Below are 23,611 nucleotides of genomic sequence, written 5' to 3'. Positions count from 1 at the left end.
GGCAGAAAGTGACTGGCAGATATACGCCAAACAGGACTGACGCAGATGCACTCAGTGGCAATATAAATCTCCCTTTTTATGTGTGGGAGAATGCAGGAAAAAATCAGGCCCACTGTATTATACTACACAGTTTGAGTGGCAGAAAGTGGCTGGCAGATATATGCCAAACAGGTCTGACGCAGATGCACTCAGTGGCAATATATATCTCCCTTTTTATGTGTGGGAGACAACAGAAAAATCAGGCCCACTGTATTACACTACACATTTTGAGTGGCAGAAAGTGGCTGGCAGATATGCCACAAACAGGACTGACGCAGATGCACTCAGTGGCAATATAAATCTCCCTTTTTATGTGTGGGAGAATGCAGAAAAAAATCAGGCCCACTGTATTACACTACACAGTTTGAGTGGCAGAAAGTGGCTAGCAGATATGCCACAAACAGGACTGACGCAGATGCACTCAGTGGCAATATAAATCTCCCTTTCTTATGTGTGGGAGAATGCAGGAAAAAATCAGGCCCACTGTATTACACTACACAGTTTGAGTGGCAGGAAGTGGCTGGAAGATATATCAAAAAATACAAGGGCTGTAGTAGAATTTCAATCTCCCTACAATGATCAAAGGACAGGTATGGCAGCAATAAAAAGGACTGCTGCACACAAGAGTGTGGACAAAGAAACAAGAGAACTGTGCAGAAAGAAGCAAAAGGATTTTTGCTTTGAAAAAAGCAGTTGGTTTGCACAGCGGCGTACAAACAGCAATGCAGCTATCAGGGAGCCTTATAAGCTACAGAGCTGATGCACAGAAATCTAGCCTCCACTGTCCCTGCAAAGAAAAGGTGGTGTTGGACAGTGGAAATCGCTACAGTACAAGCGGTTTGGGGGTTAATCTTTCCTCCCTAACAATATCCCTGCTTCTGATGAAGCTGCAGCAACCTCTCCCTATGCTCAGATCGGCAGCAGTAGGATGGCGGTCGGCGTGCACGCCCCTTTATAGCCCACGTGATGCCACAGAAAGCAAGTCAATCACTGTCATGCCCTTCTCTAAGATGGTGGGGACTGAGACCTATGTCATCACGCTGCCCACACTCTGCATCCACCTTCATTGGCTGAGAAATGGCGCTTAAAGCGTCATACGAAACGCGACTTTGGCACTAAGATCGCCGACCGCATGGCCAATCCCACACTGGGATCGGGTCGGGTTTCACGAAACCCGACTTTGCCGAAAGTCGGCGATTTTTTAAAATGTCCGATCCATTTCGCTCAACCCTAGTGAGCACTTAAATGCTTAGGTGCTCTTTGCTTGGGTTAAGCAAATTGGAATGCTAGCGCGCTTGACCCGAGCAACGAACCCAATGTAAGTCTATGGAAAAACCGAGCATTTTGCTGCGACTACCCCCGGGGGTCCTTTTAGGGTATAAAAGCATCTGAAATCTATGGGAACAGTGCTCAAACGACATGGGAACATCTTGGGGAATACCCCTGGAAGCATTTCTGACTCCCAGGTCACAACTGTGAACAATGTTGACAGAGTCTCATGCCAGTTTTACAGGCACACAATAAAACATACAAAAACGAAACCAAAATGGATTTTCTTGGGAAATATTTTAAGGAACATCTTTTCCACAGTAATGATTTGTACAGTATGTAAGGCAAAATAAATAACCCAAAACGAAAATTTTCCTCTACCACTTGGGCTATGTTCAGACGTAGCGTTTTTGATGCGTTTTTCAATTTTAGCATTGCTTTCAACCAATACAAATGCATTCACTGGGATATGTCCCATAGAATGTAAGTCCGCAAGGACAGGGTCCTCTCCCCTCTGTACCAGTCTGTCATTGTAAATTCATTTACCGTAAATGATATCTATAACTCTGTATGTAACCCCTTTCTCATGTACAGCACCATGGATTTAATGGTGCTATATAAATAAAAATAATAATAATAATAATAATAATAATAATAATAATAAAAACTTATTATTTTACAACTTTGTTTGTCCATGTGGTTTGTGACACATCATCAGACATCCTGTTTCATTTATGAAGGATGGACTCTGAAGTCACAAAGTCTATTTTTATAGGGCCAGCCGTTGGCCCTCACTATTCTTACAGAGCCATCAGCTGGCTATGCTTTGTTGTTCCCATTATTAAACAGTGGGTCCCTTATACTGTTGTTGCATATACAGTGAGTGGTAGGACTGCTCAAAATTAGGACGCACCCTAACAACCCATTGAACAGATGTCATAGATGACATTGACCACATGCAACCAAAGTTCACAGTATTCATTTGGTACTCCCATACTATTTGCTTATACATTGAATGCAAGGCCTGCCCTGCCCCAAAGTTACACGCACCCCAATAAGCCTTTAAACCTACATACTGGATGGCCACATGAAAACCAAGTTCACATTATTCATTTGTTACTCCTATACTGTTTTGCTTATGCATTGAATGCCTTTCCTGCCCCATAATGACACGCACTCCAATAAGCCTTTGAACCCATTTTCTGGATGGCCACATGAAAACAAAGTTCCCATTATTAGTCATTTGGCACTCCCATAAAGTTTGCGCATGAAGTGAATGCAATGTCTGCCCCACATTTGCACGCACCCCAATCCCCTTTGGAATAAATGTGGATGATGGCCTCCAAAAAATGTTTTCCCAGTTTAAAGGAACATGTCTCCTATACTTGTAATGCAAACATTTCCCTCTGGTGGGTACACCTCAACACGCTGAGTATACATATTTTGTACAGGCATCATAAACACCCTTGAAATAAATAACTTGGCTGTTGCATCACAGAACACGTTCACCCTGATGATCTAGTGGTGGTGTCTGAAAAGACATGGAGGATGGCCTCTTAAAATTATTTTCCCAATTTAAAGGAGCAGGTCTTCTATACTTGTAATGCCCATACACTAAGGGTACTGTCACACAGTGCCATTTTCATCGCTACGACGGTACGATTCGTGACGTTCTAGCGATATCGTTACGATATCGCAGTGTCTGACACGCAGCAGCGATCAGGGACCCTGCTGAGAATCATACGTCGTAGCAGATCGTTTGGAACTTTCTTTCGTCGCTTGATCACCCGCTGACATCGCTGGATCGTTGTGTGTGACAGCGATCCAGCGATGTGTTCGCTTGTAACCAGGGTAAACATCGGGTAACTAAGCGCAGGGCCGCGCTTAGTAACCCGATGTTTACCCTGGTTACCAGCGTAAACGTAAAAAAAACAAACAGTACATACTCACATTCCGGTGTCTGTCCTCCGGCGTCTCAGCTTCTCTGCACTGTGAGCGCCTGCCGGCCGGAAAGCGAGCACAGCGGTGACGTCTGACGTCACCGCTCTGCTTTCCGGCTATGGTGCTTACACAGTGGAGAGAAGCAGAACGCCGGGGGACAGACACCGGAATGTAAGTATGTACTGTTTGTTTTTTTTACGTTTACGCTGGTAACCAGGGTAAACATCGGGTTACTAAGCGCGGCCCTGCGCTTAGTAACCCGATGTTTACCCTGGTTACCTGGGGACTTCGGCATCGCTCCAGCCCCGTGATTGCACCGTGTGACCGCAGTCTACGACGCTGGAGCGATAATCATACGACGCTGCGACGTCACGGATCGTGCCGTCGTAGCGATCAAAATTGCACTGTGTGACAGTACCCTAAGTGTATGGACTGACAAACATTTGCCCCTGGGAGGTAAACATCAACATTGTGTGCAAACATTTTTTTACTGGCATCATAAATGCCCTTTAACACAATAATGTGGCTGTTGCATCACGGACCACGGTCACCATGGTGATCTCATGGTGGTGGCTGATGAGGATAAGGAGGATAACAGCAAATAGGCAAAATCAGGAAGCATATACCCATGTGTGGGTGTGTGAAGAGATGCATGTTTCGCTATTATCATTCGATGGTGTGGAGAAGTCTGGCCCAATCTAGCCCTTGTTCATTTTTATATGAGTCAGCTTGTCAGCATTTTCAGTTGACAGGCGGATGCGCTTATCAGTTATAATTACACCAGCGGCACTAAAAACCCGCTCCGACAAAATGCTAGTGGCAGGGCAGGCCAGGACCTCCAAGGCGTAAAGAGCCAGTTCATGCTACGTGTCCAGCTTGGATACTCAATAATTAAAAGGCACAGAGGAATCACAGATGACATTGGTACGGTCAGCAAGATACTCCCTCAGCATGTTCCAAAACTTTGCACTCCTTGTGGGAGTACCCCATGCCTCAGGGCCAGTGCGATGGGAGGGTCTGAGAAAACTCTCCCAGAACTTTGTCAGTGTTCCCCTCCCTCTGCTGGATTAGGGTTGTGTCTCTCTCACCTGTACTCCTTGGTTGTCCAACAAACTGTGACCTCTCCCGCCAGCATTTTCAGATGGGAATTTTTTTAATAATTCCGCAACAATGGCCTTCTGGTGCTACACAATTTTAGTACACCTGTCTGCCTCTGGAAGAAGAGGTTGAAAGTTCTCCTTGTAGCATGGGTCTAGAAGTGTCACCAACCAATAAAGACTGTCACCCAAAATTTGGAGAATATGAGGGTCACAGGAAAGGCAGCGCAACATAATGTCAGCCATGCGTGCCAGATTGCTAACAGATAAGACTTCCATATCCTCACCAAGAGGAAGGCTAATCATGCTCTCCTCCTCCTCCCTGTCCTCAGGCCATCCACACTGAACAGATGGCATAACAGTTGTGCTTGTAGTACCGTCTATAGTGAATGAAAGTAGCTCCTGTTCTTCCTCCTCTTTCATTGTCAACCAATCCACGTTGGGCTGACATCAGGCTGAGCTGTGTGCAATCACCTTGTATGGTTCCTTGATCCATCTCATCGTGCTCGTCCTGCAATGCATCCTCTTTCACTGTGAGCAGAGAGCATTTAAGAATACAGAGAAGCAGGATGGTGATGCTAATTATTGCTTCATTGCCACTCAAAATCTTGGTGCAGTCCTCAAAGTTTTGGAGGATGTTACACATGTCTAACATCCATGTCCACTCCTGAGGTCTTATGTGTGGAGTCTGAACTGAATACCGACGGCCTTGTTGATGCTGGTAGTCAAAAACTGACCTCACAAATCCTTTCCAACATATGCAGTGTAGAGTTCCAATGCGTGGGCACATCACACACTAGTCAGTGAGCCGGGAACTGCAAACGCTGCTGAAACATGGCAAGGATGGCGATAGCTGACTTTCTAAAATGGTCACACAGGCAGCGTACTTTCACAAGCAGATCCAGCAGCTCTTGGGTAGCTTTTGAGAAACTGTTGAACAACAAGGTTAATCACATGGGCCTGGCATGGTATGTGTGTGAGCTCGCCTCACCTTAGAGCAGCCATCAGATTCTGGCCATTGTCATACATGACCATGCCTGGCTATACAGTTATATGAAAAAGTTTGGGCACCCCAATTAATCTTAAGCTTAATGTTTTATAAAAATTGTTTCTTTTGCAACAGCTATTTCTGTTTCATATATCTAATAACTGTTGGACACAGTAATGTTTCTGCCTTGAAATGAGGTTTATTGTACTAACAGAAAATGTGCAATCTGCATTCAAACAAAATTTGACAGGTGCATAAGTATGGGCACCTCACCAGAAAAGTGACATTAATATTTAGTAGATCCTCCTTTTGCAAAAATAACAGCCTCTAGTCGCTTTCTGTAGCTTTTAATGAGTACCTGGATCCTGGATGAAGGTATTTTTTACCATTCCTCTTTACAAAACAATTCCAGTTCAGTTAAGTTTGATGGTCGCCGATCATGGATGGCTCTTCAAATGATCCCACAGATGTTCAATGATATTCAGGTCTGGGGACTGGGATGGCCATTCCTGAACAGTGTAATTGTTCCTCTGCATGAATGCCTGAGTAGATTTGGAGCAGAGTTTTGGATCATTGTCTTGCTGAAAGATCCATCCCCTGTGTAACTTCAACTTTGTCACTGATTCATGAACATTATTGTCAAGAATCTGCTGATACTGAGAGGAATCCATGCATCCCTCAACTTTAACAAGATTCCCGGTGCCGGCATTGGCCACACAGCCCCAAAGCATGATGGAACCTCCACCAAATTTTACTGTGGGTAGCAAGTGTTTTTCTTGGAATGCTGTGTTTTTTTGCCGCCATGCATAACGCCTTTTCGTATGACCAAACAACTCAATCTTTGTTTCATCAGTCCACAGGACCTTCTTCCAAAAAGAAATTGGCTTCTCCAAATGTGCTTTTGCATATCTCAGCCGACTCTGCTTGTGGCGTGCTTGCAGAAACGGCTTATTTCGCATCACTCTCCCATACAGCTTATCCTTGTGCAAAGTGCGCTGTATAATTGACCGATGCACAGTGACACCATCTGCCGCAAGTTGATGCTGCAGCTCTCTGGAGGTGGTCTGAGGATTGTCCTTGACTGATCTCACCATTCTTCTTCTCTGCCTTTCTGATGTTTTTCTTGGCCTGCCACTTCTGGCCTTAACAAGAACTGTACCTGTGTTCTTCCATTTCCTTACTATGTTCCTCACAGTGGAAATTGACAGGTTAAATCTCTTAGACAGCTTTTTGTATCCTTCCCCTGAACAACTATGTTGAATAATCTTTGTTTTCAGATCATTTGACAGTTGTTTTGAGGAGCCCATGATGCCACTCTTCAGAGGAGATTCAAACAGGAGAACAACTTGCAAGTGGCCACTTTAAGTAGCTTTTCTCATGATTGCATACACCTAGCTATGAAGTTCAAAGCTCAATGAGGTTACAAAACCAAAAAAAGTGCTTTAGTAAGTCAGTAAAAAGTAGGTAGGAGTATTTAAAACAAGAAAATGATAAGGGTGCCCATACTTATGCACCTGTCAAATTTTGTTTGAATGCAGATTGCACATTTTCTGTTAGGACAATAAACCTCATTTCAAGGCAGAAACATTACTGTGTCCAACAGTTATTAGATATATGAAACTGAAATAGCTGTTGCAAAAAAAACAATTTTTATAAAACATTAAGCTTAAGATTAATTGGGGTGCCCAAACTTTTTCATATAACTGTTCAGTGGTTTCAGTCACAGATCTGCCTGCTCTTTCAGAGATGTCTACAACTCTTGAGCATTGTGCGGTTTGTCACCTAAGCATATTAGCTTCTGCACAGCCTGTTGCTGCTTGCCTGAGGCAGTGCTGCAGTGCTTCCAGTTTGTGAATGATGTGGTCATTTTGGAGATGGAGGCTGAAGAGAAGGAGGAGGAGGTTCAGTAGCTGTAGACTGTGGGGGCAACCCTGATTGACGTAGGGCCCCCAATCCTTGGTGTCAGGAGGATGTGTTCCATCCCAAGGTCCGCCTGGGTCCCGGCTTCCACTATGTTAACCCAGTGTGCCATCAGCAAAATGTACCATCCCTGCCCACAAGCACTTGTCCACTTATCCGTGGTTAGGTGGACTTTCCCAGTAACAGCATTGTTGAGGGCACGGCTAATGTTGTGGGACACATACTTGTGTAATGCCGGGACGGTACACCAGGAAAAATAGTGGCAGCTGGGGACCGAGTACTTTGGGAAGGACGCTGCCATCAGGTTGTGGAAAGCTTCTCCACAAGCCTAAAAGGCAACATTTCATGCGCAAGCAGACGAGAAATATGTGAATTTCGTGCTGTTACCTGTGGGGCCTTGGCTGTGTATTTACGCTTGCACTCCAAGGACTGGGGTATGTTCAATTGAATGCTGCACTGGGACAAGGATGTGGACGTGCTTGATGATGGTGCTTGTTGAGTGTGTGCAACAACAAGTGTAGGGTAGGAGGCATCTTCGCAGGCACTATGGACAGGGGATTGTCTTCCACGCACAACAGCGAAAGAAGCAGTGGTGTAACCCGCAGACAGTGTTCCTGGACCCTGGGGTTTGGCCCACAATGTCGGGTGCTTTGCTGCCATGTGCCTGATCATGCTGGTGGTGGTCAGGCTGGTAGTTTTGCTGCCCCTGCTGATGTGAGCATGGCAGGTGGTGCAAATGGCCTGTTTGGAGTTATCGGCAGAGTCTTTAAAAACAACCACACTCGCGAAGACCTAACAGTTGTACTGACAATTTCCATCATGTTGGTGTTACGAGGAACTGTTGCCCGCCTTCTGTCTGCGACCACCACACTGTTTCTTCCTGCCTGTTGGAGTGCTACACCTCCCTTCCCCTGTGTGCTGCTGTCCTGGCTCTACATGTCCTCCTGACCGTTTGGATCAGTTACTATATCATCCACCACCTCGTCTTCCACTTCCACACCCTGGTCCTTCTACTGACTTTTAGGCAATTGTGTCTCATCATCGTCCACCTTTTGTGACACGTTTCTACCATTGCCTTCTTGTGACCATGGCTGCTCAAATATTTGGGCATCGCCACATGCAATCTCATCTTGCCCCGCTTCAAGTGGACCAGGCGAGAGGCCCAAATCTATAAATGGAAAAGTTAAGAGCTCTTCGGAGTGTCCAAGTGTAGGATCAGTTGTCTCCGGGCACTTGGCATGGTGGGAGGAAGGATGATCATGGTGAGGAATATGTGGTTCAGACTCACAGCTACTCAGACTTGATCGTGTGGAAGACAGGGTGGTGGCAAAGTGACTGGAAGCATTATCCACTATCCAACCAACAACCTTTTGACACTGCTCTGGGTTCAATAGTGGTGTTCTGCGGTCCCCTAGTAATTAGGACAGGAAGTTTGGGCGAGAAGATGTGGGTGTTTGTTGTGGCACATTTTCATCTTGCCCACGGCCTCGGTTTTGGCCTCTGCTTGCACCATCACCATCACGTCCACTTCCTCGTCCTTTGCCATGTGCCTTGCCCATTTTATATGAACTACAGTGCTTTCCACGTTCACTACAAGTGGATGAATTTGGAGCAAACTCATATGTGATCTGTGTGCGGAAAAAAAAACACAGTTTAAAATATCTGGGGTGTAGCTACCAATTTTTTTTTTCAGTAAACTGGTGTCAATAACTAGGCTAAGACACTGGAAAAACAGTTGAATGGAGGCCTCAAATGCCACAATTTGTAGCCAACAGATAGAAAAGTCGTGTGACGGAGATACTACACTGTAAAATAAAGAGCACCGAACATGCAGGGTGGGGACCCGAGCTCCTGCCGAATAATCCTGGAAATAAGTACAGCAATGCTCAGGTGAGAACCGACCATTACAGAGTATGCTGGTTCATTACTACATACGAGGGCTTGTTTTTTGCAAGACAAATTGTACTTTTGAATGACACTATTTATTTTACCACAAAGTGTACTGGAAAATGGGGAAAAATTTGAAATATGGAGAAATTGAAAAAATTCTGAATTTTTGGGGGGCAATTGTTTTAATGGTGTACATTTTGTGCTAAAAATGACCTTGCAATATGATTTTACTTACAGGGGCTGCCATATGGGAGGCTTGCAGTCCCCTTTGTGTATGTCTTCTCCTCACATGATGTGTCATCGTGACCTCCCAGAGAAAAAGCAATAGGATATGCTTCAAACAAGCAATTAGCCCTCTGGGTCACTCTCCTCCTGCCCGCTGGGCTGCAACTAAATCACCTCCCCTGGAGGTTTGGAGAAAAAATCTCCCAAAATCTATAAAAGATCATAACTCCTTTCTGGGCAGTTCTAGGGCAGCAGATCTGGTGACATCGGATCCGACCAGACCCCTGCTACTCATAGAGACTAAATACAATTTTGCTACCTAGCTGCTACTGGCTGTTCAATGTGCCTCCTTACCCGTGCGTGTTAGAATGGCTCGAGACATAGGCAGACACTTGCCCTGTTCTGGGGATCTCGAAAATATACATGATGTACAGTTAGGACGTATAGTATTTCCATAACTCCTTTATGAAATACTGGCTGGCTCAAAAAAGGACTCATTGCTTGAATCCACAGGGGGTCTTCCTGTAGAAGGCAGCATACCAGCTAGCTAGTTGGGGTGCGAATCCCTTTGTTTGAAGCTGGCCAGGTGTCATGCTACCACAGCATGTACTGAAGAGGTTTTTATAATTCTATGCCAAATAGGATACAGATGATAGACATGAAATTATGTCTCCAATATCCTTCACAGTGTGCAAGAGCCTTAGCCTTATCAGTAGTGTTGAGCATTCCGATACCGCAAGTATCGGGTATCGGCCGATACTTGCAGTATCGGAATTCCGATACCGAGATCCGATACTTTTGTGGTATCGGGAATCGGAATCGGAAGTTCCCAGTGTATGGTTCCCAGGGTCTGAAGGAGAGGAAACTTGTTGTGAACTGTGTTTCTGGGCTCCCTCTGGTGGTCACTAACGGTATTGTGTTAGGTATGTCTTGTTGCAGGCCTGAGCTCCAGCTGTGTCTTTAAGCAGCGGGTGTTTCCTATTTGAGTCTCCTCTGGACTCAGTCTCTTGCCTGGCATCTTGTATCCAGACCTATTTGGTCTCCTCCGGATACCTTTCAGTCTGCCTCATGCAAGAAAAGCTAAGTCTGTTTTGTACAATTTGGATCGTTTGCATTATTCAGTGTTTTTGTCCAGCTTGCTTTACATTTGATTTTTGACTCGCTGGAAGCTCTAGGGGGCTGATATTCTCCCTCCACACCGTCAGTCGGTGTGGGGGTTCTTGAATGTTCAGCGTGGATGTTTTGTAGGGTTTTCTGCTAACCGCATAGTCCACTATCTATTTTCTGCTATCTAGACTATTGGGCCTCACTTTGCTGAATCTAGTTCATCTCTACGTTTGTGTTTTCCTCTTGCCTCACCGTTATTATTTGTTGGGGGCTTTCTATATCTTTGGGGTTCAATTTCTCTGGAGGCAAGCGAGGTCTTATTTTTTCCCTCTAGGGGTAGTCAGTTCTCCGGCTGGCTCGAGACGTCTAGAACCAACGTAGGCACGTTCACCGGCTACTTTTAGTTGTTTGTGTCAGGATCAGGTATGCGGTTAGCCCAGTTTCCACCTCCCTAGAGCAGTATTTATATTTTTGCTACGTTGCCGGAATATCAGAGATCCTCTGCCATTGGGATCATAACAGAATGCCAGGCCAAAAGAAAATGTTTAATGCATCGCAGAAGCGGGATTAAAAAGAAGTTCTGATTTATTTTTTTTTGCTGCAGTTTGCCTAGCTTCTTCCATCCCCTTTTTCTCTGAGTGGCTTAAACTCTGCTGCAGATATGAATGTCCAGACTCTGACTTCTAGTGTGGATCAGCTTGCTGCTAGGGTGCAAAGCATTCAGGATTTTGTTATCCATAGCCCTATGTCTGAACCAAAAATACCTATTCCTGAGCCGTTTTCTGGAGATAGATCTAAATTCCTGAATTTTAGGAATAATTGTAAATTGTTTCTGTCTCTAAAACCTCATTCCTCTGGTGATTCCGCTCAGCAAGTTAAGATTGTTATTTCCTTCTTGCGCGGCGACCCTCAGGATTGGGCCTTCTCTCTGGCGCCAGGAGATCCTGCATTGGTGAATGTTGATGCGTTTTTTCTGGCACTTGGTTTGCTTTATGAGGAGCCTAATCTTGAAAATCAGGCTGAAAAAATGTTGCTGGTTATCTCTCAGGGTCAGGACGAAGCTGAGGTATATTGCCAAAAATTTCGGAAATGGTCCGTGCTTACTCAATGGAATGAGTGTGCACTGGCCGCAAATTTCAGAAATGGTCTTTCTGAAGCCATTAAAGATGTGATGGTGGGGTTTCCTATCCCTACAGGTCTAAATGATTCAATGGCTCTAGCCATTCAAATTGATCGACGTTTGCGGGAGCGCAAATCTGATAATCCTTTGGCGGTGCTGTCTGAACGGTCACCTGATTCTATGCAATGTGACAGAATTCTGACCAGAGCCGAGCGACAAAATCATAGACGTCAAAATGGGTTGTGTTTCTACTGTGGTGATTCAACACATGTTATCTCAGCATGCTCTAAACGTTTAAAGAAAAAAGTTAATCCTGTCGCCATTGGTACTTTACAGCCTAGGTTTATTTTGTCTGTGACTTTAATTTGTTCATTGTCTTCTTACTCAGTTATGGCTTTTGTGGATTCTGGTGCTGCTTTAAGTCTGATGGATTTTTCGTTTGCCAAGCGCTGCGGTTTTGTCCTGGAGCCTTTGGAAAATCCTATTCCTCTTAGAGGAATTGATTCTACGCCATTGGCAGAGAATAAACCTCAGTATTGGACGCAGGTGACCATGTGCATGACTCCTGTACATCAGGAGGTGATTCGTTTTTTGGTACTGCATAAAATGCATGCTGTTGACGTTTTGGGTCTGCCATGGTTACAGGCCCATAATCCAGTGTTAGATTGGAAAGCTATGACTGTGTCTAGTTGGGGGTGTCAGGGGATTCATGGCGATTCTCCATTGGTGTCTATTGCTTCTTCTACTCCTTCTGAGATCCCTGAGTTTTTGTCAGACTTTCAGGATGTATTTAATGAGGCCAGGTCCAGTGCCCTTCCTCCTCATAGGGACTGTGATTGTGCTATAGATTTGATTCCTGGTAGTAAGTTTCCTAAGGGACGACTCTTTAATTTGTCTGTGCCAGAGCATGCCGCGATGCGGAGTTATATAAAGGAGTCTTTGGAGAAGGGACATATTCGCCCATCCTCGTCCCCTCTTGGTGCAGGATTCTTTTTTGTGGGCAAGAAAGACGGGTCTCTGAGACCTTGTATTGATTATCGTCTTCTGAATAAGATCACTGTTAAATTTCAGTATCCTTTGCCATTGTTGTCTGATTTGTTTGCTCGGATTAAGGGATCCAGTTGGTTCACCAAGATAGATCTTCGTGGTGCGTATAACCTTGTGCGCATAAAGCAGGGAGATGAATGGAAAACGGCATTTAATACGCCTGAGGGTCATTTTGAGTACCTGGTGATGCCTTTCGGATTATCTAATGTTCCTTCTGTGTTTCAGTCCTTCATGCATGACATCTTCCGGAAATATCTGGATAAATTTATGATTATTTATCTGGATGATATTTTGGTTTTTTCTGATGATTGGGAGTCCCATGTGAACCAGGTCAGGATGGTGTTTCAGGTTTTGCGGGAGAATGCTCTATTTGTGAAGGGCTCAAAATGTATCTTTGGGGTACAGAAGGTTTCTTTTTTGGGTTTTATTTTTTCCCCTTCTACTGTGGAGATGGACCCAGTTAAGGTCCGTGCCATTCATGACTGGACTCAGCCCACGTCTGTTAAGAGCCTGCAGAAGTTCTTGGGCTTTGCAAATTTTTACCGTCGTTTTATCGCTAATTTCTCCAGCGTGGTTAAACCTTTGACGGATATGACCAAGAAGGGTTCTGATGTTGCGAATTGGTCTCCAGCGGCCGTGGAGGCCTTTCGGGAGCTGAAGCGTCGGTTTACTTCAGCGCCAGTCTTGTGCCAGCCGGATGTCTCTCTTCCCTTCCAGGTTGAAGTTGATGCTTCTGAAATTGGTGCAGGGGCTGTTTTGTCGCCTAAAAGTTCTGATGGCTCCGTGATGAAGCCATGCGCCTTCTTTCCAAGGAAATTTTCGCCTGCTGAGTGGAACTACGATGTTGGTAATCGGGAGTTGTTGGCCATGAAGTGGGCATTTGAGGAGTGGCGACATTGGCTCGAGGGAGCTAGACATCGTGTGGTGGTCTTGACTGATCATAAAAATCTGATTTACCTCGAGTCTGCCAAGCGCCTGAATCCTAGACAGGCCCGTTGGTCGTTGTTTTTCTCCCGTTTTGACTTTGTGGTCTTGTACCTGCCTGGTTCGAAGAACGTGAAGGCTGATGCTCTTTCTAGGAGTTTTGTGCCTGATTCTCTGGGAGTCTCTGAGCCGGCTGGTATTCTCAGAGAGGGAGTAATTTTGTCTGCCATTTCCCCAGATTTGCGACGAAGGCTGCAAAAATTTCAGGCTGATAGGCCTGATCGTTGTCCACCAGAGAGATTGTTTGTCCCTGATGGATGGACCAACAGAGTTATTTCTGAGGTTCATTCTTCGGTGTTGGCGGGACATCCTGGGATTTTTGGTACCAGAGATTTGGTGGCCAGGTCCTTTTGGTGGCCTTCCTTGTCGCGGGATGTGCGTTCTTTTGTGCAGTCCTGTGGGATTTGTGCTCGGGCTAAGCCTTGCTGTTCTTGTGCCAGCGGGTTGCTTTTGCCCTTGCCTATCCCAAAGAGGCCTTGGACGCACATTTCCATGGATTTCATTTCGGATCTTCCGGTGTCTCGGAAGATGTCTGTCATCTGGGTGGTGTGCGATCGTTTTTCTAAAATGGTCCATTTGGTGCCCTTGCCTAAGTTGCCTTCCTCCTCTGATTTGGTTCCTTTGTTCTTTCAGAATGTGGTTCGTTTGCATGGCATCCCTGAGAATATTGTATCTGACAGAGGATCCCAGTTTGTGTCCAGATTCTGGCGATCCTTTTGTGCTAAGATGGGTATTGATTTGTCTTTTTCGTCGGCTTTTCATCCTCAGACTAATGGCCAGACCGAGCGAACTAATCAGACGTTAGAGACTTATTTGAGATGTTTTGTTTCTGCTGATCAGGACGACTGGGTTACCTTTTTGCCACTGGCCGAGTTTGCCCTTAATAATCGGGCTAGTTCTGCCACCTTGGTTTCACCCTTTTTCTGCAACTCTGGTTTTCATCCTCGTTTCTCCTCGGGTCAGGTTGAACCTTCTGACTGTCCTGGGGTTGATTCTGTGGTGGATAGGTTGCAGCGGATTTGGAACCATGTGGTGGACAATTTGAAATTGTCACAAGACAAGGCCCAGCGGTTTGCCAACTGCTGCCGCGGTGTGGGTCCCCGACTTCGTGTTGGGGATTTGGTTTGGTTGTCTTCTCGGCATGTTCCTTTGAAAGTCTCCTCTCCTAAGTTCAAGCCTCGCTTTATCGGTCCTTATAAGATTTTGGAAATCCTTAACCCGGTGTGTTTTCGCTTGGACCTTCCAGCGTCTTTTGCTATTCATAATGTGTTCCATAGGTCCTTGTTGCGGCGGTACGTGGTGCCTGTGGTTCCTGCTGTTGTGCCTGTTCTGTCCTTTCTAAAAGAAGGACACAAGGTTTAGCACTAGTTCTGGTTTTGCTGTGTTATAGCACCACCCAGTGGTGGATAAATTTATAACCTGTGTTTTTCATGTAATAATAGAGTGTTGCATTGTGGGTTTCAGCAAGGCATTCTGGGATGGGGAAATTCCCATTCTCTCTCTGTGCATCTCCCTGGACACACGCGTTATCTGCTGTTGGAACTACCTCACTTACTTCTAATCCTTGTTAAGTTTATCCGGTAAGGTCATTACCCCTGTTCCTACAATGTAGTGTAGTACAGTGTGTGATTAACTGTATAGCAGCCAGTACACAGGAAATGTGGTTACCAGGAATCTGCTGTATGTAGTTATGTAGAAGTTGCACCATACTGTATGTTTCCCTGTTAGTTGTAGTTGTGTTATCGTTTAGCCCAATACTTATACATATCATTTGTATTATTCTAGTTTTACCGCGCTCATGTTTACCAATAAACAAGTTAGACTACAGAGGACAGTCTGCTTATTTGGGAGACAGAAGTGGTTTATGCCGTATGTTGGATCACACACCGTATCAACGTGTATGAAGACAGAACAGTAAAACGGAAGCTGGGCGCCGGGATTACAGTAAAGGGAGGCTAGACGCCAGCGAAAGCAAATACCACCTACGCAGCCGCTTGTACCACACCGCACTACCTGCAGATACCGCAGCGGCCGCCATACAGTCACAAGTACCGAGAGTGCAGCCCACCAAGCACCACACGTCTCAGTCCACGCCGAAGTCACCCCTACCCGCTCTGAGACATCCTACAGCCTGCAAACGGACATAAAATGTCTGCAAGTCAAACATCTTCACTCAAGACGAGATCCCAAACAAGCCGCTCTAGCAAGTCTTCCTCGAAAAGGTCTGCCACCCTCGCCCGAGCAGAAGCTGAGGCGGCGAAAGTGAGATCCTCCTTCGCTGCACAAGAGATGCAGTTAAAGTTAAGACAAGCAGACCAAGAAGCAGAAAGAGCCCGCCAAGAAGCAGAAAGAGCCCGCCTGCAAGCAGAGCAAGAAGCAGAAAGAGCCCGCCAAGAAGCAGAGCAAGAAGCAGAAAGAGCCCGCCTGCAAGCGACCTTAGAAAGGCTTTCCGCTGAAAAAGAAGCAGCAGCCGCAATAGCCAAAGCTGAGTTTTTAGAAGCCGTGGAGTTTCCTGAATCCGAGCGAGGCAGCGACATACGCGGACCAGACCTTGATCATCAGGACCCTGCTCAACGCGTCTCAGAATATGTCCGCCAACATTCCAAAGTGGAAGACAACTCTGATCCGTTACACCAACCAGCCTATACAGATTACCAGAGATCCTTCCTCCGAACACCGTACTGGAAGCAGGAAAGTATACTGCGAAACGACATTGATCACCACTACCGTCCTACGGAACAGAAGGTACGGCCTCCGCCCAGACTGACAGGGACACCCTTCGCCACTGAACGGGTTTATACAGACTTTCCTATGCCAGAAGCTCCTACCAGGTATGAGGATGCACCACAAACACCGCATAACAACAGCACACCAGCTCACGTCGGCACAGACTCAGCCACTATGAACTTTGCAAGGTTCTTTACCCGCCGGGAGCTGGTGACCAAGGGACTTGTAAAGTTCACTGATCGAGCTGAAAGCTACAGAGCATGGCGAGCCTCTTTTCAGAATGCCATCAGAGACTTGCATCTTTCCAGTAGTGAAGAGTTAGATCTACTGGTTAAGTGGCTTGGGAGCGAGTCAGCTGAACATGCCAAAAGAATCAGGAACATTAACATAAAGTACCCACACACAGGACTTCGTATGGTGTGGGAGAGACTCGAAGAACGTTATGGGTCAATATAAGCTATAGAAAATGCTTTGTATAAAAGAATTGATGATTTCCCCAAGATAGCAAATAAGGGTTATCAAAAGCTCAGGGAACTGAGCGACTTGTTAATGGAGGTACATGCTGCTCAGGCAGAAGGTGATCTACCAGGGTTGGCATTCCTGGACACTGCCAGAGGTGTCAACCCGATTGTCCAAAAGCTCCCTTACAACTTACAAGAAAAGTGGGTCAGTCACGGGTCCCGTTACAAACAGGCTCATAAGGTACCATTTCCTCCCTTTGGGGTGTTTGTAGACTTTGTCGCTCAGCAGGCTAAAGTTAGAAATGACCCTAGTTTCGATTTCACTATGTCATGTACCGCTGCCTCTGGTGTAAAACCCAGTAAAACACCAGTGGCAGTCCACAAAACTAATGTTACCTCCACAGGTTTTCCTTACAGGGCAAGTAAGTCCTCTCCAGAAGAGGACAAACCGCAGGATCTCAGCAAATACTGCCCCCTACACAAGAAACCTCATCCTCTACTAAAATGTAGAGCCTTCAGGGAGAAGTCTCTAGAAGACCGTAAGAGTTTCCTAAAGGAAAACAAGATATGCTTCAGATGCTGCGCGACAACCTCACACTTCGCCAAGAACTGTGAATCCAGTGTGAAATGCACAGAATGTAGTAGTGTGGAACACAACACGGCCTTACATCCTGGACCACCCTCAGGGGTATCGTCGCAAGTAGAAGAGTCTGCCGAAAAACAGATGGACACTGACATGGACACCCCAGTGGTCACTTCTCGGTGCACAGAGATCTGCAAGGAACTCGTAGCAGGAAGATCCTGCTCAAAGATCTGTCTTGTCAGAGTATTCCCAGCGAGCCAACGGGATAAGGCGATCAAGGTATATGCAATCTTGGATGATCAGAGCAACAGGTCTCTAGCTAAGTCCTTTCTCTTCGACACCTTCAACATTGCTGGTCCCGGCTCTCCGTACTCCTTGAAGACATGTGCAGGTACTGTCGAGACGGCGGGGAGGAGAGCAACTGGATTCAAAGTAGAGTCTATAGACGGTCAAACCTGCTTATCCTTGCCATCAATACTGGAGTGCAACCAGATTCCAGACAACAGGTCTGAGATACCTACACCAGAGGTAGCAGCTCATCACACCCACTTGAGATGTATAGCTCACCTGATACCAGAGCTTGACCAAGGAGCTCCTATCGTCTTACTTCTCGGAAGAGACATACTACGGGTCCACAAGGCTAGAGGGCAGATCAACGGCCCACAAAACGCCCCATATGCTCAGAGACTTGACCTAGGATGGGTCATTGTGGGAGATGTCTGTTTGGGTGGAGCACACAGGCCGACATCAGTCAATAGCATGCTCACCAATACCCTCGAGAATGGACGCCCATCTCTCTTCCAGCCATGCGAGAACAGTTTCCTGACTAAAGAATTGCCACACCACACCCCTCCACCTTGTCCGTTAGCTGATCCTTCCTGTGAAGACCATGCGTGCGACGGTGAGCAAGATCATATAGGGTGCACAGTTTTCCACAGAACAAGAGAAGACAACCAGGTAGCAATGTCCATAGAGGACAGACTGTTCTTGGATATCATGGAGCGAGAGATAGTAAGAGATGAATCAAAAAGTTGGGTCGCACCTTTACCATTCAAACCACAGAGGCAACGCTTACCCAACAACAGAGAACTTGTCTACAGTCGATTTGTCTCCCTTACGCGCAAACTGCAGAAGGCACCAGAAACAAAACAACACTTCTTTACCTTCATGGAGAGAATATTCCAGAGTGGCCACGCGGAAATTGCACCTATACTTCAAGATTCCGAGGAATGTTGGTACTTACCTATTTTCGGCGTGTATCATCCGAAGAAACCAGGTCAGATAAGAGTGGTATTTGACTCAAGTGCCAGATACGAAGGTGTTTCTTTAAACGACGTCTTCCTGTCCTGTCCAGACCTCAACAACAGACTTCTGGGAGTACTTCTTCGTTTCCGCAAAGACGCAGTAGCATTTATGGCTGACATACAACAGATGTTTCACTGCTTCCTTGTTAAAGAAGAACACAGAAACTACTTGAGGTTCTTCTGGTACCACAATAATGACCCCTACAAGGACATCGTGGAATATCGTATGAAGGTTCACATTTTCGGGAACAGCCCTTCCCCTGCTGTCGCTATCTATGGCCTTAGACATTCAGCCAGAGAAGGTGAAGCGAAGTATGGATCGGATGTAAGATCTTTTGTGGAAAAGGATTTCTACGTAGATGACTGCCTGAAATCCACACCCACAGAGGAGTCAGCAGTCAGCCTCCTAAAAAGGGCACAAGAAATGCTCGCTTCATCCAATTTGAGGTTGCACAAAATTGCTTCCAACAGCCAGAAACTAATGGCAGCTTTTCCCTCTCAAGATTACTCAACCGATTTAAAAGACTTGGATTTAAGCACGGATTCCCTTCCCATGCAGCGGAGCCTGGGTCTACTCTGGGATTTAAAAAAGGATGCATTCACCTTCCAGATCAGCGAAGAAGAGATACCCTTCACGCGTAGAGGCGTCCTGTCCGTTGTGAACAGCTTGTACGATCCTCTGGGATTTGTAACCCCTGTAACTATCCAAGGTAAAATGATGTTGAGAGACTTCACCCAAGAGACATCCGATTGGGATGATCCGCTTCCCAGCGATAAAAGAGAACTGTGGGAAAGATGGAAAAATTCTTTAGAAGCCCTGTCGAGTCTCTACGTGGCACGGCCATATGCTTCTGTGCCTTCATCAGAAATCGAGGTGCAAAGGCTTTGTATCTTCTGCGATGCTTCAACCAAGGCAATTGCAGCAGTGGCGTATTTGAAAACAACTGACATCAACGTACAATGCCACGTAAGGCTTGTTATGAGCCGGACAAAATTGGCCCCACTCCGTGAACACACAGTACCCAGACTGGAACTCTGTGCAGCTGTGCTGGCAGTAGAGTTAGCTGAGCTTATCTCAACAGAAATGGACCTGGAAATCAAAGAAGTTGAGTTCTACACTGACAGCAAGGTAGTGCTGGGGTACATTTGTAATGAAACTCGTCGCTTCTATGTCTATGTCAGCAATCGGGTGCTAAGGATCAGGAGATCCACCGAACCTAAACAGTGGCACTATGTGTCCACGCACCACAATCCGGCGGACCACGCAACCAGATCCGTTGAAGCAAGACAACTTAAGGACACAACCTGGTTCACCGGTCCTACATTCTTATACCGTTCGACGCCATATGTGGACGAGTCAAACATCTTTGAATTGGTGGATCCAGAGGCAGATGAGGAAATCCGTCCTCAGGTATCCATTCTACGTACGGTGACTAAAGACAATCACCTCAAATCCCACCGCTTCAACAGGTTCTCAACTTGGGACTCACTTGTTCGTGCCCTTGTTTGTTTAATTCATGTGGCTCGATCCTACAAGTCAACGTCACCCGCCATCCAGAAACCTTGCAAAGGTTGGCACCACTGCAAGTGTGCCTTTACCGTTCCAAGCATGGAAAATGCCAAGAACGTCATAATTCGTACCATACAACGTGAATGTTACGCCAAAGAAATAGATAACCTCAATAAAAGCCAACCCGTTTCCAGAGATAGTGTCTTGAAGAAGCTTGATCCAATCATTGACCAGGATGGGCTGTTAAGAATTGGAGGTCGTCTTCAAGAAGCTGAAGTGGAATTTGGGGAGAAGCACCCTATAATAATTCCTGGACATCATCATGTCACGACCCTGCTTGTGCAACACCACCACGTCTTGGTGAAACATCAGGGACGACTGTTTACTGAAGGAAATCTACGAACTGCTGGACTATGGATAGTCGGAGCAAAGCGATGCGTGAGTAAACTCATTTACAATTGTGTGATTTGTCGCAAACTCCGTGGCGGGACTCAAAAGCCGAAGATGGCCAATCTCCCACCAGACAGACTTAGTACAGAACCTCCCTTTACCAACGTCGGACTGGACGTATTCGGACCATGGTCTGTGGTTGCACGGAACACTAGAAGAGTCCAGGCCAATGCCAAACGTTGGGCTGTTATGTTCACCTGTATGTCCATTAGAGCAGTCCACATTGAAGTAATTGAGTCCATGGACACTTCAGGGTTTATAAATGCACTCCGACGTTTCATCGCCATCAGAGGTCCCGTGAAGCACATACGCTCCGATAGAGGTACCAACTTTGTAGGAGCAGTGAAAGAACTTCAAATTCCTTCCAACCTAGACACCACCGGTGTGGAAAGATACCTGAGTGAGCAGGGATGTACCTGGACTTTCAATCTACCACACTCTTCTCACATGGGAGGTGCTTGGGAGAGGATGATAGGAATAGCACGCAGAATCCTTGACTCCATTTTCTTGCAGGCAGGTAGTGCAAGACTCACACATGAAAGTTTGACCACATTCCTAGCAGACGTTTCGGCCATCATTAATGCCAGACCGTTGACTTCACTTTCTAGTGACTCTGAGGATCCGACCATTCTCACTCCTGCCATGTTACTTACTCAGAAAGCCAGCGTTCTCAGCGCTCCACCTGGAGAATTTAGCAACAAGGACCTCTACAGACGACAATGGAGACAAGTCCAAAGTCTCTCCAATACCTTCTGGGACAGATGGAGGAAGCAGTACCTCTCCACCTTACAACCAAGGAAGAAGTGGCAGACCGACAAACCAAACATCAAAACTGGTGATGTCGTTCTCATGAAAGACAGCCAGTCACACCGTAATGAGTGGCCACTAGGCCTCATCACTAAAGTATTCCCAAGCAAAGATGGGAAGATCCGCAAGGTCGAGGTCAAAGTAGGCAAGTCTGGGGAAAGCAAACTATTCCTCAGACCAGTGGCGGAACTTGTCTTACTGTTTTCGCCAAAAGAACCTGTAGGTGGCATCGGTTGATGCCAAGCGGGGAGTGTTCTGTCCTTTCTAAAAGAAGGACACAAGGTTTAGCACTAGTTCTGGTTTTGCTGTGTTATAGCACCACCCAGTGGTGGATAAATTTATAACCTGTGTTTTTCATGTAATAATAGAGTGTTGCATTGTGGGTTTCAGCAAGGCATTCTGGGATGGGGAAATTCCCATTCTCTCTCTGTGCATCTCCCTGGACACACGCGTTATCTGCTGTTGGAACTACCTCACTTACTTCTAATCCTTGTTAAGTTTATCCGGTAAGGTCATTACCCCTGTTCCTACAATGTAGTGTAGTACAGTGTGTGATTAACTGTATAGCAGCCAGTACACAGGAAATGTGGTTACCAGGAATCTGCTGTATGTAGTTATGTAGAAGTTGCACCATACTGTATGTTTCCCTGTTAGTTGTAGTTGTGTTATCGTTTAGCCCAATACTTATACATATCATTTGTATTATTCTAGTTTTACCGCGCTCATGTTTACCAATAAACAAGTTAGACTACAGAGGACAGTCTGCTTATTTGGGAGACAGAAGTGGTTTATGCCGTATGTTGGATCACACACCGTATCAACGTGTATGAAGACAGAACAGTGCCTCCTGCCCCGGTTTTGGTTGAGGGCGAGTTGGAGTACGTGGTGGAGAAGATTATGGATTCTCGTATCTCTAGACGGAAACTCCAGTATTTGGTTAAGTGGAAGGGCTATGGTCAGGAGGATAATTCCTGGGTTGTCGCCTCTGATGTTCATGCGGCTGATTTGGTTCATGCCTTTCACGCTGCTCGTCCTGATCACCCTGGGGGTCTTGGTGAGGGTTCTGTGACCCCTCCTCAAGGGGGGTACTGTTGTGAACTGTGTTTCTGGGCTCCCTCTGGTGGTCACTAACGGTATTGTGTTAGGTATGTCTTGTTGCAGGCCTGAGCTCCAGCTGTGTCGTTAAGCAGCGGGTGTTTCCTATTTGAGTCTCCTCTGGACTCAGTCTCTTGCCTGGCATCTTGTATCCAGACCTATTTGGTCTCCTCCGGATTCCTTTCAGTCTGCCTCATGCAAGAAAAGCTAAGTCTGTTTTGTACAATTTGGATCGTTTGCATTATTCAGTGTTTTTGTCCAGCTTGCTTTACATTTGATTTTTGACTCGCTGGAAGCTCTAGGGGGCTGATATTCTCCCTCCACACCGTCAGTCGGTGTGGGGGTTCTTGAATGTTCAGCGTGGATGTTTTGTAGGGTTTTCTGCTAACCGCATAGTCCACTATCTATTTTCTGCTATCTAGACTATTGGGCCTCACTTTGCTGAATCTAGTTCATCTCTACGTTTGTGTTTTCCTCTTGCCTCACCGTTATTATTTGTTGGGGGCTTTCTATATCTTTGGGGTTCAATTTCTCTGGAGGCAAGCGAGGTGTCATTTTTTCCCTCTAGGGGTAGTCAGTTCTCCGGCTGGCTCGAAACGTCTAGAACCAACGTAGGCACGTTCACCGGCTACTTTTAGTTGTTTGTGTCAGGATCAGGTATGCGGTTAGCCCAGTTTCCACCTCCCTAGAGCAGTATTTATGTTTTTGCTACCTTGCCGGAATATCAGAGATCCTCTGCCATTGGGATCATAACATAAACTCTCCTTCAGGCCCTGGGATCCATATCCATGTAAAAAATAAAGAATTAAAATAAAAAATAGGGATATACTCACCCTCTGACGCGCCCTGGTAGTAACCGGCAGCCTGCTTTGCTTAAACCTGAGAATGACGTCACGGCTTGTGATTGGTCGCCTGGCGGTCACATGAGCGGCACGCGACCAATCAGAAGCCGTGACGTCATGGAAGGCCCTAAACGCTCTCATTTTAAGCAAAGAAGGGTGCCGGTTAACAGCGGTGAGGTGCAGGGGCCTCCGGAGAGGTGAATAT

General features: G+C 46.2%; 1 protein-coding gene across 1 annotated transcript; it reads left to right on the top strand.

The window, feature by feature from the left end:
* The first annotated feature begins 19,343 nt into the window (after nucleotides 1-19,343).
* On the top strand, nucleotides 19,344-22,268 carry LOC143807896 (uncharacterized). The gene is made up of 2 exons (XM_077289963.1): nucleotides 19,344-21,975; nucleotides 22,181-22,268. Exon 1 carries the CDS (start codon nucleotides 19,418-19,420, stop codon nucleotides 21,704-21,706), a length of 2,289 nt encoding a protein of 762 aa, XP_077146078.1. The 5' UTR covers nucleotides 19,344-19,417; the 3' UTR covers nucleotides 21,707-21,975; nucleotides 22,181-22,268.
* The last annotated feature ends 1,343 nt before the right edge of the window (nucleotides 22,269-23,611 follow it).

The sequence above is a fragment of the Ranitomeya variabilis genome, chromosome 1 (genome assembly GCF_051348905.1).
Source record: "Ranitomeya variabilis isolate aRanVar5 chromosome 1, aRanVar5.hap1, whole genome shotgun sequence".
In the NCBI taxonomy this organism is placed as follows: domain Eukaryota; kingdom Metazoa; phylum Chordata; class Amphibia; order Anura; family Dendrobatidae; genus Ranitomeya; species Ranitomeya variabilis.
Note: the sequence above shows the minus strand (reverse complement) of the source record. Positions and strands in the feature narration are given on the sequence as shown.